A 21069-nucleotide genomic window follows, 5' to 3' on the forward strand; every position below is an offset into this window, starting at 1 on the left:
CAATTCTTTGTGACCCTATGGACTGTAGCCCGCCAGGCTCCTCTGTCCATGGGATTCTCCAGTCAAGAATATTGCAGTGGGTTGCCAGGCCCTCATCCAGGTGATCTTCCCAACCCAGGGATTGAACCTGAGTCTCCTGGGACTCCTGCATTGCAGGCAGATTCTGAAGTAAAAATCTAATTATTTTTAGAAAGTTAATAGATGATGCTTCTCTTTGCCATTTAGATGATAGGGGGTCACTAGTTATAAAGCATTTGTAGTGACAAGACAACTGGATTATTCACTCAATAATTCATTTTTTATGGAGTTTTTCAGAGTGGTGGGCACACTTTCTTCCCAGCAGGGCTTAGGAGTTGGATACTCAAACCCCAGTCTTCCTCTTTTGAAAGCCAGTTTCCTGGATAGGGTATGAAAAGCGCTCAGACCAAAGTGGTGATCATCTATGGATGCACCTACTAAGGACATCTGCATTTTAATAGGGTCTGATCTTCCACCAGTGGTAATATCCACAGGAGCTGAGTTCTGTCTCATTTGTCAAGGCCCTGTGAGCAGTAGCTGCTAAGTATTTTGAATGTCAGCCCTGATTTGAATAGTGTATGGCCTGAAATGAAAGGAAGCAAGCCAACTTCTGTTTTCCATTTATATATGCCATTTTCATAGTGTTTTCAGTTTGTGCTCACAAGACTCTATAACATAGTTTTTGATGATCACCTGCCTTCTCTGTAGTCAAATATCAAAGGAAATAGTGACTTTAAAAACAGCACAGCAAGAGAACTGACTTGTGGACACTTGTGGATGGAGAGAGTGGGAAGAATTGGGAGAGTAGCATTGACCTATCTGTATATACTGCCACATGTAAAATAGATACCTAGTGGGAAACTGCTGTAGAATGCAGAGAGCTTAGATGGGTGGGATGTGGGTGGGGCAGTAGGGCGGTCCAAGAGGGACAGAATATGTGTATACATATAGCTGATTCACTTCATCGTACAGCAGAAACAAGCACAACATTGTATAGCAATTACACTCTAATAAAAACCAGCCCAGCCTGCTGAGTTTGTGTAATACTTTGGTTGCATTATTTAAACTTTGCTTTATCAATGATGTGGTACAACATGTGGGATGATTAGTCTTTGTAAGCAGGTTAGAAGGGCTTCCAGGCTTCCCTGGTAGCTCAGCTGGTAAAGAATCTGCCTGCAATGCAGGAAACCTCAGTTGGACTCCTGGGTTGGGAAGATCCCATGAAGAAAGGTTAGGCTACCCACTCTAGTATTGTTAGGCTTCCCTGGTGGCTCAGATGGTAAAGAATCCTCCTGCAATGCAGAAAATCTGGGTTCAATCCCTGGGTTGGGAAAATCCCATGGAGAAGGGAATGGCTACCCACTCCAGCATTCTGGCTGGAGAATTCCATGGACTGCGGAGTCCATGGGGTCGCAAAGAGTCAGACACGACTGAGCGACATTCACTAGAAGGGCTTCCAGTTCTTCATTCTGGTGCAGTTCAGTTCTTTACAGCATGTTTAGACCCTGCTCCAGGTGTTGGGAGAACAAAGCTAACACTTAGAAGAAATTGATTGTTCTCCCAGTCAAGGGTCTTAGACTTTCTTGAAATAGCTCAATGTTCTCTCGATACACTTCCTTAACCATTTTGTTAAAAAGAAATGAAGAATGTGGAGGATGGAGCTACTTTGATATATAAAAAATAAATGGTTATTAATTCAAGAAAAATACTCCAAGAATAATGTAATCAAAAGTTTTCAAGAGTATTTCAGTAGCAACCTTCTACCATCTACGTGTAGGTCCTTATTTAGTTCATAGGGAAAAAAAAGAGCGGGAGCCCACAGGACGTTGGTTGTATTCATGAGGGACCAGAACTCTCCAGAATGGACCACAATGCTTTCTCAACATATTACTTACCATGCTACCCCTGTGTGCTCAATTTGTTTTGATATCGAATTTCCTACACTTACTGGACAGATGTTACTGTGACTTCTAACCAATCTTCTGCTTTACTTTAGAGGGAAAAACTGTGAATGACACAATTTGGCAGGAACCCAGCAAATCTGAGAATGACTCCCACATCAGAAGATTCTGTCAGCTGAAAGGTAATTGCTAAATTTAGTTCCCGCTGACTTTGCATTTTCCCAAAGTAGTATAAAGGGCAAGTAAGAAAAATTTACATCTTTCTTCATTAAAATAAGCATTGCATTATAGTCTACTTAAGAAGGAAAAACTAAAAGAATAGAATTTGTATATTATTAATAGAATGTATACTTGTGTGTGTAAGTGGACAGACATGCAGAAGGAAAGTAGAATTTAATTAAGTTCCCTGTTGAAGCAAAGAATCAGTTACAAAAAATTTGAAATCCTTTAATGTCTAAAATAATGCAAAAATATATTAAAACTCAGCACATAGAAAAACCTTATAAAAATAACATTAATATATTAACCTTTGTGATTTTTAGATTTTCTTTAAATATTTAAGAGAAATACCCTTGACTATTAATGCAAAACTATGTCATTTTATTTAAAAAAAGTCTTAAGAAGAGCAAATTAGCAGCCAGGTGTAAAAAGCTTTATTAATAATAAATGATTTCATAATTAAAATTACTTAACTTTGGAAAGGTTATGAATAAAACAGAAAGTCTTAAGAGTTCACAAAGATGGACAATAACATAAAAAATTAATATCCTTGGTATTTTCCTTCAGTGTTACTGGAACAATAAAAAATTGCTCATATTAGTTATTGATTATTTAACTATTTGTATTTTTAAATTTAATTTGAATTTTAAATTTAATTTTAAAAGATATTTTAATATTTGGGGACAAATATTTTTAGAGTTAGGAGTTACATAGTATGATTGTTCAAATTTTGCCTTTTGAGTGCTGTGAAGGAGCTCATAGATTTACAAAGTAATCATTTATGAAAATAATCATTTTCCTTTGAACTGTTTCAATTTTATCCAAGATTGAATAATGTTCTACTGAATAGTTTTGAGCTTAATTTCAATACTTACAGATTTCTCCATTATAAATAAATTAAACAAGTGAAACATTTGGGGATTATTTTAGACATTTTTTAAAAATTATAAGATAGGCAATGTTTTACTTATATTGTGTTTGATTAAATTCTGTCTTTACCTCATGAATGTTAGTGATATTCATTCACACCTAGGTTAGTTAATTAAACTTTCATCCACCCATCCATTCATTCATCCATCTCTGTAATAAGCACGTTACTTTTAGATTATTCCACATCAACCTATGAATAAAGAAATTATAACTATATTATAGAATATTTTTGTTATAAATTTTTCCATAAACTTCTTCAAATGTTCTATTTTCTTAAACTTCCTTTCTGTAAAATGTTGTGGTGTTTGTTTTAAATTTATAGAACAGTCTTTTGGACTCTATGGGAGAGGGAGAGGGTGGGATGATTTGGGAGAATGGCATTGAAACATGCATAATATCAAATATGAAATGAGTTGCCAGTCCAGGTTCGATGCAGGATACTGGATGCTTGGGGCTGGTGCACTGGGACCACCCAGAGGGATGGTATGGGGAGGGAGGAGGGAGGAGGGTTCAGGATGGGAAACACATGTATACCTGAGGCATATTCATGTTGATACATGGCAAAACCAATACAATATTGTAAAGTTAAAAAATAAAATTAAATTAAAAAAAATTAGCAGTCATAGGTAAGTAATTCTATTACAGTTATATTGACAAAGCAGCAAAAAATCTTGGCCAAAGGTGAGGTGTTTTCTGATTAGTGATCTTTTTGTTAGAAAACAAAAAGGAATGCTTTTACAGACTTTTCCACTTCGATATTTCTCAGATTCTTAAGTGCTCCTGTGTTCAATCTGTCTGTGCACGCACGCATGCACACACGCATTCACGAATGTGCCTAAGAAGTTCAGTTGACATTTCAGCAGTACCAGCTGAGTCATAGGACATCGCCTACGGATTAATGCTAGGCCTGAGACCAACGCTGTTGGTGCCATTGTAAATTGAAGGGAGAAATTTAGTAGGGAAGGATGAGCCACAAGTGTGGACTTGAATTTTATGGGTGTAGTAGCTTCCTTTGGAAGGCTCAGAATATTTCTAAGCAATTAGTGCCCTACATATCAACCTATAATATTTCTTTCTCATTTTAAACACTATTTTTTGCTGTTAATTGAATAATTACTTAAGAGTGGTTTATTGGGCCTGAGGATAGGCAGTCTGTGAGGTTTACTGAGATGAAGACAGGTAGGTACATCATTGCCAATATCCACAGCCCATGATTTTATTGAACACTAAAGATGAAATTGTAAAACTCATCTTTCAATAAAACAGAAGAAAATATGTAGGGAAATTGTAAGAGTGACATTAACATAAATAATATATTATAAACTCCAAGAACCAAAAAAGTTCCATTTCTCTCAATTTCAATTACAAAATGATGTTTCCACATGACACAAGTTATATTAACAGCAAAAATTTAGTCCTCTGGAGTCCTGACAAAATACACTTCCACTGGTTATATTAATATTAAGCTAAGGATTTGTGCCTGGTATTTTAATCCATAAAGATATTCACATAACCCAAAAATATGACTGTGTTATGTTGGTTAAGACAAAAATTTATCACAATAAGTTAAGAGCTGGAAGCATTTTCCGTTGATGTGATCCATTTCCTTCTTCTAGGAATACTTTTATCTCAATCTGCATACGTGCTACTGAGACAACATCTGTAAAATACATGTGGGTTAAACTGAATGCTCAGGACGTTACAACTGAAAGATTGGCATAACTTGCCAATTAATTAAGGGAAATTAATCTGTAATTTTTTTTTATTTTCAGCACTCTAAACAGGCAGAATATTAGTAATATTCATTTTAGTAAATTAAGATTGATTTTTTAAAAATTTAAATATATTTTGGCCTTAATTTTATGGGGGAAAAAGCCTGAAAAGAATTGACTTTTTGAAATCTATGCATTGGAATTTACCCAAGATCAAATTATGATTTAAGTAAAGACATTTTTTAAGAAGAGGGCTTTCATTATTGTGTACCCGAAAGTACAAAGAACAAAAACAAAGCCAAATTTTTAAAAAAAGATAAAAGAAACAAAACATATTTGCAGATTTAGAGATTTTTTTCAAACAGTGTGATGTGGTAGACTATACCATGAATGAAACAGAAAATATGTTTTAAAAAATGGTATATTTTTGTACAGTTTGTAAGAAGCTGGATACATTCAGGAAATACGGTTAGTAATGCAAGGAGAATTAACTCCACTCATACTACTGCAAAATTATTTTTAAAATGAATCCTTTTTACATATGATTTTGATGAGATTCATTATAAAAATCCCATTGGTAGAGACATTAGGACCTTCCAGTTTAACAGTGGAATTGCCATTTGCTTGAAATATTCTTTCCTGAATTGTAGTCAGTATCATTATTTGGCCAGCCTCTTCTGAGCAAGCATATAAATATTTTGGCTGAACTTCTCTGGATCTTATTAAGTCTTCTTCTTTATTGGCATGTTACCCTCATTTTTAAGATAGTAAATGTATATAGTCACAAGTGTATTTACCATTCTATGTAATTTTCAGGAACCACAATTTGATTGAGATATTATTTCCCAAGAGCATGTGATTTAACTCAGATTAGACTGGACTATGTGAGGAATGATGGAAAGAAGCCTGATTTCACACCTGAATCTCTGTCTGTGTGCTATGTATGAATAAACTTCCAGAGGAAAGGTTTCCTGCCAAATCAGTCTCTTTTAATTTTAAGGACGTCTATCTGAATTCAGTGTGAACATTCTAAGATTTAGTGTTTTGTACAAAAGAATCTTGAAACCCCTTCCATTCTTCAGAGTTACCTATGGTCAGAAATCTAATTTCCGTTAGAATCACCTAGAAGCTGAGTAGCTGCTACTACTAAGTCGCTTCAGTCGTGTCCGACTCTGTGCGACCCCATAGACGGAAGCCCACCAGGCTCCCCCATCCCTGGGATTGTCCAGGCAAGAACACTGGAGTGGGTTGCCATTTCCTTCTCCAATGCATGAAAGTGAAAAGTGAAAGGGAAGTCGCTCAGTCGTGTCTGACTCTTAGCGACCCCATGGACTATAGCCTACTAGGCTCCTCCATCCATGGGATTTTCCAGGCAAGAGTATTGGAGTGGGGTGCCATTGCCTTCTCCAAAGCTGAGTAGAGATATTGCTTTTTTAACCAAATCCCTTTTTTTTCTGCATCTGCATTTGAAGGGCAGTTGGAATGTGAATGTTTATGCTGAAAGATACATTCTTAAGTACACTGCCATTTGTGACCTGCTGATGTAGTCCATGCATGTGCAGATAATCTACTGCTACAAACCAACCAACCCAAACCTTAATGACATAAAGCAAAATTTCATTAGACTCATAGATTTTGCAAGTCAGGGATTCAGTCAAATTAGCACTTCATGGAGAAGGCAATGGCACCCCACTCCAGTACTTTTGCCTAGAAAATCCCATGGACGGAGGAGCCTGGTAGGCTGCAGTCCATGGGGTTGCGAAGAGTTGGACACGACTGAGCGACTTCACTTTCACTTTTCACTTTCATGCATTAGAGAAGGAAATGGCAACCCACTCCAGTGTTCTTGCCTGGAGAATCCTAGGGACGGGAAGCCTGGTGGGCTGCCGTCTATGGGGTCGCACAGAGTCCGACACGACTGAAGTGACGCAGCAGTAGCAGCAGCAGCACTTCCCGACATCTGAGGCTTCTTTTAGGAAGACTTAAATGACTGTCGCTGCTGTTGTTCAGTCCCTCAGTCATGTCTGACTCTTGGTGACCCCATGGACTGCAGCATGCTAGGCTTCCCTGTCCTTCACCATCTCCCAGAGTTTGCTCAAACTCATGTCCATTGAGTTGATGACGCCATCCAACCATCTCATCCTCTGTCACCTCCTTCTTCTCCTGCCCTCAATCCTTCCCAGCATCAGGGTCTTTCTGATGAGTTGGCTCTTCTCATTAGGAGGTCAAAGGATTGGCGTTTCAGTGCCATTCCTTCCAGTGAATATTCAGGGTTGATTTCCTTTAGAATTGACTGGTTTGATCTCCTTGCTGTCCAACGGATTCTTAAGAGTCTTCTCCAGCACTGCAATTGGAAGACATCAATTTTTCAGTGCTCAGCCTTCTTTTTGTTCCATCTCTCACATCCATACATGGCTACTTGAGGAGGACTTACATGTCTGATGGCCGTAATCATCTAGAGGTTCCTTCGCTTACGTGTTGGGTGCCTGTTTGGGATAACTGCAGGTTGGGCTCAGCTGGGACTATCACCTGAGAACCAATATGTGGCCTCTCCATGTAGCTCGAGCTTCTCCCAGGCTAAAGGCTGGGTCTCAGGAGGGAGAGACATCAGAGGGAGCTTCACATATCACACAAGGAAGTGTCTGGAGAGTGAGCATCACAGAAGATCCAGGTAGAAGCTGCCAGCTTCTTCTGACCCAGACTTGGAGGTCTGCATTCTCCTCTGACAAAATACAACTTTGGCTGCATTCTCCTCTGACAAACAGATCATTATGGCCAGTTCAAGTTAATAGGAGAATTAAATTATGTTTCTTGGTGGAGGCATGCCAAGGTCACACTGCAGAACAACATATTGTTGTGGCTGTCTTTGGAAACTGTAACTTGCATATTACCTTATTCAGTTATTGCCTTTGTTGATAGTTAGGACCAAATTGCTCTTATCTTTATAATTTTTTTTTTTTTGGTAGGGTAACAGTTGGGAGTTAGGGCTTCCTAGGTGGCACTAGTGGTAAAGAATACACCTGCCAGTGCAGGAGACAAAAGAGATGTCATTTCCTTCCCTGGGGCAGGAAGATCCCCTGGAGAAGGGCATGGCAACCCATTCCCGTATTCTAGCCAGGAAATTCCCAAGAACAGAGGAGCCTGGCGGCCTGCAGTCCATAGGGTCCCAAAGAGTCAGACATGACTGAAGCGACTTAGCATGCACAGATGCAACATACAGGAGATAACAAATACATAAAATGTATAAGATTACAAAACAAATAGCTACCCTTCATAAAATGCCATTGTCCCGGTGTCCCTTTCTTAGTTCAAAACCCTCAAATTCTCCTAATTTTTAAGCTGAGGCTACACATGGCTAGCTTTACAAATAAATACTGGATGCTTGGGGCTAGTGCACTGGGATGACCCAGAGGGATGGTATGGGGAGGGAGGAGGGAGGAGGGTTCAGGATGCGGAACACATGCATACCTGTGGTGGATTCATTTTGATATTTGGCAAAACTAATACAATTATGTAAAGTTTAAAAATAAAATAAAATTAAAAAAAAAAGAAAATGTTGATACAAAAAAAAGAAAAAGTTTGTTTAGGTCAGACAACATTTTCAAAATCAGGAAATTTCACCTTAAAATTCATATGTTTATACTTTCTTGAAAAACATGAGGGACAAATCGTCCATCCTGGGTCCAACATCTGAGGTGATTTCGGTTGAGAGAGCTCAGAACAATGGCTGCCCGTTAGCAATGGTGGACCTTCGCCTCACCAGAGATCTCCACGTGTCTCCTTGTCAAAATTCACTTCATTTAGTTAAAGTACTTATTTGCCTTCCGTAGGTATTTATATCTGCAACATTGGTCTAGGGGGTTATGTCCACATTTCTCTGCCTAGCACGCAAGGCCCATTACCATTTGGCCTTCTTCACCCACCCAGCCTCACCTCCTCCCGTACAGTATCCATAATTGCCTTCTGACGTGACCTGTCTCAGTTTCTACTTTTAATTAAGCCTGTTGCTCTTATTCCACACTACAGGTTAGTGTTGATAGCATTGCTGTTGTGTCTGTAACTTGTACTTTTCTTCTGTGTTTCCAGACTACCTCCCTTCTTCAAGCCCACTGCGACCCTGCCTCTTCCATGAGTTCAGTGGGGCTTAGTGTTCTCGCCCCACAGTAGTGTCTGAGTCATTCATTTACTGCCTCACACTGTATATAAGGGAGGTAAATCCAGTGTGCACCTTTCTCACTCACACGCTTCCAGATTCAAGAGTACAGGAATCCACCTCACTTTCTTTTCCTGCACCCAGAAGAAAAATTATAGAGGGAGCTCTCCAAAATTCAGGTTAAAGGGATCTGAAAAAGAAAAGCAATGGAAAGAAATAAAGGAATAGAGGAAAGAACATTTTTTTTTCCAACTAGAGAAACTTAAAAGGCTGTAAAGACTCTGCTTCTAGCTTCCTGACCCTGTGATGGAAGATCTTGCTTCGAAGAGCCAGATCACAAAAACAGCTCATTTTAAAATTTCAGTGTTTTCTGGAACCCTGTGGTGTGGTAACTTGGATGTAAAATATTAACTTATTGGTGTAAATAACTCTGAGACTGAGCTGTGAATTTACCTTAGCTTGTAACCATAGCTATAACGGGGATTTGGGGAAAAATTTGCTCCTATTTTCTGCATAGAGGATAGGCCTTGCCTGTCCCTTCCTCCCCTGAAGAATGCAAGAATGAAAAACAGTAGAAAATTGAAGTAGTGACTGGAAGTAATACAGAGTAAAAGTGATAAAAGAAGTCACTGGACTGATTGCCGGGTGACTTCTGTGGGTCTCAGTATCCCCATCTGTAAACGAGCAGGTTTGGATTAAGTGATCCATGAAGTCCTGTCTTCTTTTAGCACATGGTGTATTTCAAATTTAAATAAATGGACCCCTTGTTCAGGGCCTGAAAGGGAATGCTAGTCTTTTGAAAAGGTTTCATTTAGCTGCAAGCGAATGGATGACACATTCCAAAGCTTTTACCAAAGCAGGCAGAGAACAATTTTAGCATAAATAATTCATGTTGAGAAGACATAAGCTAATGAAGCTCAAAATGCCAGGGATGGAAAGCTGAGTTTAACAGAAACAAGTGAGGTGATAGTTCCATGAAATCATAGCATTTTGGAGTCAGAAGTGGTTTAGTAGCTTGGATGCTACTGTTTTATAAAATAGGATGGGGGGAAACTGAGTTCCAGAAAAATTTCATGACTTGCTCAAGGACACAACTGGTCAGAGACATTCTTCATTTATATTTTGTTTAATTTCTATTTAAGTTTGACTTGTTTCTTATAAGAACAGCATATCTTTAGGAAAGTAAATATTTATGATCTAGTCAATATAATGCCTTAATAGACTAAAGAAAAATATAAGTATTCAATTGCACTTAAACTTCTTAAATTGTGTAATTTCTGGTAATCTTCATATAACACCTCTTTTCATAGATCTAAATGAAGATGATTTTCTTTCGAGTCATAATGCACATACTCTTCAAGGAAAAAAACTACAACATATTTCTTATCAGGTAATGTAAATAATCAACATTTATATAGCATTTTGTGAAAATCATCTTGTTATTGATGTGTACATAGTCTACAATACTTAGTCTTGTAGCTATTTGTATTTAAATACTGCAGGATGTTTTGTAACTGATATGACTATGTCTCTGTGAATTGGACTATAAATGAAAAAAGTAAATGATGATGAGTTAATAAGCCACTTTGATTATGCAAAACACTATGCTCCACAGCCTTTTGATAAGGAACTCTGAACTTGGTAAATTAATATACTGGGACTTTCTCTGACAAGACCTGTGCTAAGTGCTTAGAACTGTCTGGCAACCTTCAGTGAGGGGCATGTTCCTCATGTTCTATGTTTGATATAAAAACATATTCTGTGATTTTTGACATATCCCTTTAAAGCTTGCACTAATTAGCCCCAGGAGTTCAAGCAATTAAGAATGTCTGAACCTTGGGCCTTCCTAATAACAATAATATAACATTAATTACCAGTCAAATAATTATTATTCACCCTGTTAAAAAAAAATCATGTCTGAGTCAATAGGGCCAACTCAGGCATCATGCTGATTTTTGATATTTTTCTGACAGCCACAGAGCTCTCTTTAACCATTCTGATAGTTTTATTAGAAAATTTAGAACTGACCTTCCTCAATGCACTGGATTGATCAATAGGCAGAGGATATGTAGCATATGAATTAGGAGGGGTTGATTTGGTGAGGAAAGAGAACTCGAATTTCTAAAGCCAGCCTGACTTCTGAGGCTGTCAGAAGCCCCTAGACAGTGGATCATAACTTTTGATCAAGTACAGTTTCTGCTGTTTGCTCTGATGCTGCCTGAGTCGTGGAACTGTGCTCCCAAGAGGGCAGCTCTACCCAACTACACTTTACTGCAAAGTCCATCTACCAATGGGTTCTCCTGCCATGTGTGGTTGAGAGCTCCAAAAACAGAGCTCTGCTTGCATCTTAATTTGCCCTCGTAGGTACATGGTGGCACCAGTGGTAAACAATCTGCCTGCCAATGCAGGAGATATAAAAGATATGGGTTTGATCCCTGGGTCAGGAAGATCCCTTGGAGGAGAGAATGGCAATCCACTCCAGTGTTCTTGCCTGGAGAATCCCATGGACAGAGGAGCCTGGTGGGCTATAGTCCATGAAATCGCAGAGTCGGCCACAACTTAAATGACAGTAGCAGCAGTAGCAACATGACCTTGGCAATTTACTTAATCTCTCTCTGCCTCAGTTTTCATCATCTGTAAAGTCAGTCTATAAAGAACCTGTATTTCCTGGCTGTCATGAGGATTACATGAGATATTTTATTAAACCGCTTAGCTTCATGACTGGCATTTCGGAGATGTTTTTAAAAATTCAGTTGTTACCATAGACCTTCCTCTCTTCTTTTATTTTTTTCCTTCCTCCTCCTCTTGCTTTTTGCAGGAACTTAATGACACTGTCACAAGCACAGCTGGCAGATCATTTCTGAAACATGCAGTCTCATCCTCCCAAATTTAGATAAGACCTCAGATATAGTATCTTAGTGAAACATCTGATAGCCAGGAAAAAATAACTGGTTTACAGTAAGAGCTCCCCTGACATGCTTTATGCCCAGAGAAATTCTTCTTTAGGATTTTAGTAAAAAAAAAAAAAAATATAAAAATAAATAGAACCATCTCTTAAAAATAAGAAAATGATGTAGAATGTCCTTAGAAGAAAGGGTTAAAGATAAATCCTTGCCCTGTAACACCAAACTTCTTGTACATTTTAATTGGCCTTCTAGAATGGTAACCATTCAAATGTACCATGTAGTTTATCACTAAAGATTAGTTGAGGAAATTCATACCCAGTAACAGACAGGCAGGAACTACCTAATCTAGAAATCTTCATTTGAGAGTTGGGGAGTGGTCTTATCTATCTTTAATATCCCCCTTCTTATTCATAACAGGCATTCAGTGGAGCTTAGTTAATTAAGAAACACATTTTCTGTATGACAGCATACTTCAGTGTAATAGAGTATTATTAAATATTAAGCAGTACTATGCAAATTATTAATCTATTAACTCCTTGAGACTGAGGAAAAGTAGAATGAGTTTACTCTTTGAAAAATGAAGGAGAGAGGCAAACATTCTCTGGTGTGAAGGGAAAACTGACCCGTAGGTGGAATGGACTTTGCAGACTGTGACTTCTCATCACGTGAGCACATGACTTAGGAGAGCAATGTTTCTCCAGGTGTGGCCTGAGGACCATCTATATCAGACTCATTTAGGGTATTTGTTAAAAATGCAGATTTCTAAGCCACATCCCATTCCAAGTGAATTATCATGTCCGGGGTCCAGGAATCAGTATTTTTATGTGAATTTTCAGAGGAGGCTCAGGACATGAACCATGAGACTCTGGGAATCAGATGATTGATGACTACTTGTCTGTGGCCTTGATGTCTCATCCATTTTTACTTTTTAAGCCCAAATTTGGCTCAGGTCGGGCCTGGGAAGACAAGACCTTTTGGAAAACCAAAGTTGATATTTGTTTCATATTATAGGAATGATATGCATTTATTACAGAGCTTTTTAGAACTATATAAGAGTAGAAAAGATTAAAATACTGAATACTATCTTAAAAAGGTAAATATTTTCATACCACTGGCCATTTTACTGAGTATCATTAACATGGGATAAAGTTCATAAGATGTAAAACATATTATAGTTATCATTACTGTACTTCATGCTTACAAAATATATTTTGTACAATAAAAAACATTCAGAATAAAAGACTTAAACATTAACTGAATTTCCAGTCAGAAAACACTCAACCAGACATGCTCCTTTCATGGTCTCAAAATGAGAAGATCTCAGACGTATTAAAAAGAAAGTACAAGGAACCAAGGGGCAGGAGTGGAGGGAAGATGTTTATGGAATGCTTTCCCCAAACTGACTTCACTTCATGAAGCTTTTTGTTGACTTGTCCTGGGATTAATTCTTTGGAGAACCAGGCTTGCAGAAGAAGTGCTAATGGGGGGAGTTTGAAGCAAAACCGACTGTCTGGTGCTTTGATCATTATAATGACCATAAAGAACATCTCCGGGTAACTTGACTCCCAGCATTTATTTTTGTATCCTTGTTCTTGTTTGTTCTTTTCTGGCAGCATTCAGTTGATGGCTCAAACCTTTTGTAGCATATTGAAAAGGGTATAAAATATGCAGTAATACAGACTTTGGGCTAATATATTTTCAAAAATGTTTCATGCCTCATTTCTCACGTAAATTCTTTGGTTGCATTCAACCTTCAGAGCATTATTCATATTCATGATAGAAAAGAAGGATAACATTTATTACTTTCGGTGCTAGTGATATTCAGCACTGTCAAGCACCCCCCACAAAGGAATGCACCAGAACATTTTCTCCCTGAGCAACCTCAGGGAGAAATATTAAATTTAAAATTAATGTTAAAATTAATATACTTTATATAAAATACAGAAATATATTTATTTGTGTTATATAGACTTATAATAAATATATATATTTTCATCAAAATATATGTATTTTCCTTGAAACCCTAGGTTCCCTTCTGTGGCAGTTATTAAAGAATTAAAGGTTAGATCACTCCACATCCTTTCAATTTCTTTCTTGATGTTCTCTTCTATGCAAACTGTAAAGATAAGTATTTGAATTGTCAGCTTTCTCTGTAGTTAGGGGTGGTCATGAAATGCAATTCTGGCCAATGAGATGTAGTCAGAAATGCCTAGGGAGGGCTTTCTTTCTTTTTAAATTTTTAAATGTACTTTTTTATTGAGATAAAAGTCACATTATATAAAACAACTATTTTAACCATATTTAATTGTACAATCTGGTGATACTAAGCACATTCACTTTGTTATGCAACTCTCACAATCATTCATCTCCTGAATTTTTTCATTCCTAAACTGAAACTGTCCCCATTAAACACTAAGTCCCCATTCCCCCTCCTCACCCTCCCACCCTCTACCCCCACCTCTGGCATCTACCATTGTATTTCCTGACTCTATGAATTTGACTGTTCAAAGGACCTTATATATGTGGAATCAAATAGTATTTATCTTCACTTACTGACTTTCTCTGGTAGCTCAGATGGTAAAGCATCTCCCTACAATGCAGGAGACCCGGGTTCAATCCCTGGAAGATCTCCAGAGAAGGAAATAGCAACCTGCTCCAGTACTCTTGCCTGGAAAATCCCATGGACGGAGGAGCCTGGTAGGCTACAGTCCATGGGGTCGCAAAGAGGTGGACATGACTGAGCAACTTCACTTTCACTTTTCACTGTATATTGGAATGTATTTTTAAGGTTAACTTAATATATGTCCTACAAACAGATCTAACTTTCTCCCCCCACACTGTGCAATAGAGTAGGTTCTCATCAGTTATCTACTTTATACATATCAGTATATATATGTCAATCCCAACCTCCATTTATCCCTTCCCCATCCTCTCTTGATATTCCTACATTTTTTTTTCTATATCTTTTTTGAAAAAAATAAAAGCAAAGCTTCATGAGGAGACAGCTTTGTCCTTTGCCCTTCTCCCTCCCTGGAGCTGGGACTTGATTTCTGGTGAGCTAGCAACTGTCTTGCAACTATAAGGGCGAAGGCATGTGTCAACGATGATGAAGCAGGCAAATACATGGACTTTATTCATCAATGACATTCTTGAGTAACAGCATCAACACTGGGCCACCTATATCTGGACTTCTTGTTGTGTGGAAATGTAAGTCCCATACTTGTTTAAGCCACTATTCTTGGTTTTCTATTCCTCAAAGCTGAGTATATTCCTAACTGATATACTTTGTTTTTAAAACTGTTAACTTCTGTTAATGCTGAATCCTAATTGACCTAAGACATTAGACCAAACTGTGCTCATAGAGTTGGATGACATCTAGACTCAGCTCTGATTGTACAATTAGATTAGCCTCCTTCAATTCTCAAGCAGTATAAGCAACACCTAGAGTTGAGTTCGAGAAGGCAATGGCACCCCACTCCAGTACTCCTGCCTGGAAAACCCCATGGATGGAGGAGCCTGGTAGGCTGCAATCCATGGGGTCGCTGAGGGTCGGACACGACTGAGCGACTTCACTTTCACTTTTCACTTTCATGCATTGGAGAAGGAAATGGCAACCCACTCCAGTGTTCTTGCCTGGAGAATCTCAGGGACGGGGGAGCCTGGTGGGCTGCCGTCTATGGGGTCACACAGAGTCGGACACAACTGAAGTGACTTAGCAGTAGCAGCAGTAGAGTTGAGTTAGTCATTTAGTCTGTAAAATGAAAATGAGATTAATAACAAAAAAATCAATTGACTGCATACAGTTCGTTGGCTACATATACAATTAAAACTGCATCCAATACAGCACACCATTGCTGGGAAAGTTATGTAGATTAGATCAAGGTAAAATTACTTTTTGGTGAGTTTTACTGAGGTCATGGCACCAGGTGAGTAGAGAAGAACTTTAAGGTTATGCTATGATCTCGTTAACAAGCAGCAGAGGCAGGTCTCTTATTAGGTTTCATCAGACAAATTTTTTCTGGTTCTAAGCAAAATTGTGAACAAATCATAAGGCGGGGGCGGGGGTGGTGGAAAGAGGCCCAAATAACACTGTTCAAATAGTACCTGAAAGTGTCAGTTAAAAAATAGTCTTTATGTACGATGTGATCATTTAAAGATAATCTACTAATGCTGTACATTGCTCTTATTTTTAAGTACTTTCTTCTCTATACCATTAGCTATTGTATTAGTTATCTGTTGTCCATGCTTTGCATGCTTAGTCGCTCAGTTATGTTTGACTCTTTGGGACCCTATGGACTATAGCCTGCCAGGCTCCTCTGTCCATGGGATTCTCCAAGCAAGAATATTTTCCATTTCCTTCTTCACGGGATCTTCCCAAACCAGGGATTTAAATTTGTAGGTCCTCTGTCTCCTGCACTGCAGGCAGATTTTTTACCCACTGAGCCAGAAAAGAAGGCCAGTTATCTGTTGCTACATAACAAACTACCCCTAAATCAGGGTCTTAAAACAACAAACTTTTATTATATCACAGTTTCTGTGAGTTAGGCATTTGGGAGTGCTCGCGACCGAGCGACTTCACTTTCACTTTTCACTTTCACGCAATGGAGAAGGAAATGGCAACCCACTCCAGTATTCTTGCCTGGAGAATCCCAGGAAAGGCAGAGCCTGGTGGGCTGCTGTCTATGGGGTCGCACAGAGCCGGACATGACTGAAGCGACTTAGCAGCAGCAGCAGCAGCAAGCTGGGTGAATCTATCTCAGGGTCTCTCATGAAGTTGCAATTAAAATGCCGCCTGAAGTCTGCCTATCGCTGAAGAAACTGCTTCCAAACTCCCTCTCATGGCTGCAGTCAGGGGCCTCAGCTCCTTGCAGGGGCTGGGGGCAGGGGTGGTTGGAGGAATCAGACTCTCATCAGGTTAGCCTTTGGGGCTGCTTGAGTGTCTGCAGCATGGAATTTGGCTTCCCCCAGAGTGTTATCCAAGAAACAGAGTAAGAAGGAAACTGAAGTGCCTTCTAAGATCGATTCTCAGAAGTCATACACCATCATGTCCACCTTATTTTATTTGTTGAGAGCAAATTATTAAATCCAACTCAAACTAAAGGGAGGAACATTGTGACCCATCTCTTGAAGAGAGCAGTAAAAACAATTTGTGGGCATATTTTAAAAGCACCAGAGCTACCCTAATAATATTTTGAAGCTATAAGTGGACAGGTGAAGGAGGATTTCTGTATCCCATGAGTGAGATTACAACTCTTTTAGCAAATAGTATATAGAACTCTATTTTGAAGTGAGAATAAAATATAACCTCTTTTTTTTTAAAAATGTAAGACTTTAAAGAGTGACTTTAATTGGTATTCAAAGAACATGGAATGTTATGAAATACACATCTTTGTCACTGGTAAATTAAAATCAGACTAGATATTGTATCAGTATCCAGTTATACTTTATCTGTCTCTAGATCTGTCTATCTATCTATCTATTGTCCCTTTTAAAGCAAGGAAAAGAGCTTAAGTGACTCTCATTTTAACTTTAGTTTATTCACAGAAAAGGAAATAACTAGTAGTAACAAATGGGAGAGGGAGAGGGTGGGATGATTTGGGAGAATGGCATTGAAACATGTATAATATCATGTATGAAACGAGTCGCCAGTCCAGGTTCGATGCACGATACGGATGCTTGGGGCTGATGCACTGGGACCACACAGAGGGATGGTATGGGGAGGGAGGAAGGAGGAGGGTTCAGGATGGGGAACACATGTATACCTGTGGTGGGTTCATATTGATATATGGCAAAACCAATATTATGTTGTAAAGTTAAAAAAAAATATGAACAAGCTATCTTATCTAGCCAAGTTCTAATTCTAAATACCTAAGGGAGTTTTCACTTCTTGATCATTTCAAAAGGTTGATAGGAATTATTTGTGTATTTCTTAGTATTATTTCAATTTTTAAAAGAATTGTATAATTTTTAAAATGGATAGTAAACACATCCTGGTAATTTAAACTGTGCCAAGCTAGTTGATGTCTTTAAAATGAAACACAAACCTGAAAACATGGGCCTAATTCTTTAAAAATCTGTGGGCTTCCCAGGTAGCACTGTAAAGAACCCTCCTGCCAATGAAGGAGACATAAGAAACACTGGTTTGGTCCCTGGGTTGGGAAGAGCCCTTGGAGGAGGGCATGGCAACACACTACAGTATTCTTGCCTGGAGAATTCCATGAACAGAGGAGCCTGGCGGACTACAGTCCATGGGGTTATAAAGAGTTGGATATGACTGAAATGACCTAGCACACACACTCTGCACTCAGTGGCAGAATAAAATCCAGTCCCTCAGCACTGGTTTCAGTCACTTCAGCTACACTGTCGGTTTCCACTTTTTGCCTCTTGGTCCTAGACTAGACCTTGTGGGACTTCTGCCTAGCTTTGAACTGTATAGTAACCAAACTTGCTTTGCCTTTATTTGAGTCATAACTCTTGACTTTGGACTTGTTTAAACTCTCTATGCTTCAGTTCCCTTATGTGTAAAATGATGAAAGAAAAACTTCTTATGATTGTTAAAAATGTTAAATGAAGCAGCATATGTATACTACTCCTAAAAATGTTCAATGAACATTTATGTCCTCTCCCTAAACTCCTCTTAATCTGACAGAAAGACTGAAATTCGTGTCTATTTTCTGTTATAAATTCTATCCAGTGCCTTTTGCTGCAGTCTTGTGGTGTCCCAGACAAAAATTGTTTTTAATGCCAGGGACCAAACCTGTGTTTGGTTGGATGGTGCTAGTGGTAAAGAACCTGCCAGTGTAGGAGACACAGAGACGCAGGTTCGATCCCTGGGTTGGGAAGATCCCCTGGAGGAGGGCATGGCGACCCACTCCATTCTTGCCTGGAGACTCCCATGGACTGGAGCCCACCTGGGTCCTCTGTCCATGGGATTGCAAAGAGTCAAACATGACTGAAGCATGCATGAACATACATATTCATCTTTGTATAATGTATGTGGAGATGAAATTATGGTGAAACAGAAATTAGTGTACTTTGGTAATATGATAATCATGGTTGAGAAAATGAATCCTTTCCCAATTATGCTGATACCTTTGTACAGTTTTTTTTTTTAAAGAACGTCAACATCAATCTTTTCTTTTTTTTAACATTAAAGAGGGTGACCTTTGAATACTGAAGTCTATCTCTCTGTCAAAAACACATTAAGCCTACTGTGTTCTATTTAAGTGGTTTTTCTCTTTCCCCAAAATGTTAATGCCATAAGCACTGTGTTCTATAGTTCTTTGTTACATTGGTTTTCAGCTGCCACATGGAAACGTTTTTAGAGAACATAAAATGACTTGTCCTTATTGAGAAATTTCCTGACCTAAGAGAAACATAAAGCATTTCCTTCAAAGAAGGATGAGTTTTTCATATTAAAAAAGTCCTTAAAATTTAGCAATTTCTCCTAGGGCATGGAAAATATTTTAGTGTTATAAAGTATAACTGGCATCCTTTGTATGCCGGTTCTCTCTTATGACACTGAAATCTTCAGATCACATGAACCACCTTCCTTTCCTGGTTGAGCTATTGCTAAACAAAGGTTCAGGGAAAGAAAATGTTTTATAGCAGGTGTGGAAAATCTCCAGGACACTCATGTACAGCAGCAAGTCTTGAAGTATTACGGGCTTGAGTAGACTGTAAGTCCTTTTTGAAGTTCTTTTTCTAGATTGGGAAGGCTGTAAGATAAATTATACAACTTTATTTAATCATTATTTCTCAGAATGCAATATAAGCTTAAGATTCTATGGAATGTAACCATCTACAAAAAAATCATGTTTCTTTATATAGGTACAAATACAGTGAAAGCGAAAGTTTCTCAGTCATGTCTGACTCTTTGCCAATGACTGTATAGTCCATGGAATTCTCTGGGCCAGAATATTGAGTGTTTTCCAGCATTTTTTTTTTTTTTTGGCCTTTCCTTTCTCTAGGGTATCTTCCCAACCCAGGGAGTGAACCAGGGTCTCCTGCAATGCAGGAGGATTCTTTACCAACTGAGCTATGAGAGAAGCCCAGTTTCAAGATATCTCCATTCATGGCCCTCTCTTCCCAAAGATAATTAACATATTAACATTGAAGTTTCAATAATAATCTTAATAGAGATTCTTGCTTAAGGAATAGTTATGCTAGGTAGGAAGAGGTGATAAAAAAATAACTATTTAAATATTCTGTTCCCTGAAAAAATTACTGTACCTACCTTTGCTGTTTTCCATGCCTTCTAAGTTTTTAATGACTAGTTAAAATAGCAAAGAGCTGTGGGGAAAAAACAACTGAATCTCAATGAATACTGGAAGGACTTCCCAGATGAAAAGAAGGCTATGTGTTTGGGAGGAGTAAGAAATCATTAGAAACAGAAGCGAAAGAACTAGATCAAAAGACCTGGAGCTACCACTGACTTGGCTCTTAAGCTATTAAATTCATATTTCTGTGCCTCAGTTTCTCACTCTTAATGTATTGGACTAAATGAATACAAAAACTTCTTCTTTTTTGATATTTATTTATTTATTTGGTTGTATTTGGGTCTTAGTTGCAGCATGCAGGACTTTGATTGTGTCATAAAGGATCTTTCTTGCAGTGTGAAGAAGACTCTAGTTGCAGACACGGGCTCGGTGGTACAGTGCACAGGCTTAGTTGCTCTGCAGCATGTGGGATCTTAGTTCCTACACTAGAGATTGAACCCCTATCCCTTGCATTACAAAGTGGATTCTTAACCACTGGACCACCAGAGAAGTCCTCAAACTCTTTTTCAAAAGCTAATCATCCACAATTAATAAGAGCCCAATCCCATTTTTTCCTTATACTCTTCTGAGGTTCACGAGTTTATATAAGGTAACAAAAGGGATACTTCTATAATCTATTTCAGCATCAACAATTTCCTGTGTTCCAGCTCCTCATTTTGTAGATGCATAGGGAAGTGAAGTGGCTTGCTCAAGTGCACGTGGCTGGTCAAAAAGCAGAGCATTGCAACAGAGCAGCCACTTATCTGCAGATCAAGTCTAGTCCTATTAAACTAGGTTTTCCAGACATTTTCATTTATGTGTTGTTTATGTTAAATTATAACTCCTACATACAACAGGTGTATTTTTTCTATGTAATTCCCTATACCCATAAGTCCTTATATTGCTAGGAATTCAACAGGTGCTTAATAAAAATTTATTAATTTATATGCGTGTATGCTATGTCACTTCAGT

The 21069-nt window shown here is 38.4% G+C and overlaps 1 protein-coding gene across 1 annotated transcript in view; it reads left to right on the forward strand.

The window, feature by feature from the left end:
• Positions 1-10371, forward strand: part of LOC139182240 (putative uncharacterized protein ENSP00000383407) — a 46243-nt gene extending 35872 nt beyond the window's left edge. Inside the window, exons 5-6 of the mRNA XM_070786773.1 lie at positions 2015-2101; positions 10244-10371. Of these exons, the coding sequence (XP_070642874.1) occupies positions 2015-2101; positions 10244-10332 (176 nt within the window). The 3' untranslated portion in view covers positions 10333-10371. The remainder of the gene's footprint in view (positions 1-2014; positions 2102-10243) is intronic.
• Positions 10372-21069: the final 10698 nt, after the last annotated feature.

This window comes from Bos indicus, chromosome 1 (assembly GCF_029378745.1).
Source record: "Bos indicus isolate NIAB-ARS_2022 breed Sahiwal x Tharparkar chromosome 1, NIAB-ARS_B.indTharparkar_mat_pri_1.0, whole genome shotgun sequence".
NCBI lineage: Eukaryota > Metazoa > Chordata > Mammalia > Artiodactyla > Bovidae > Bos > Bos indicus.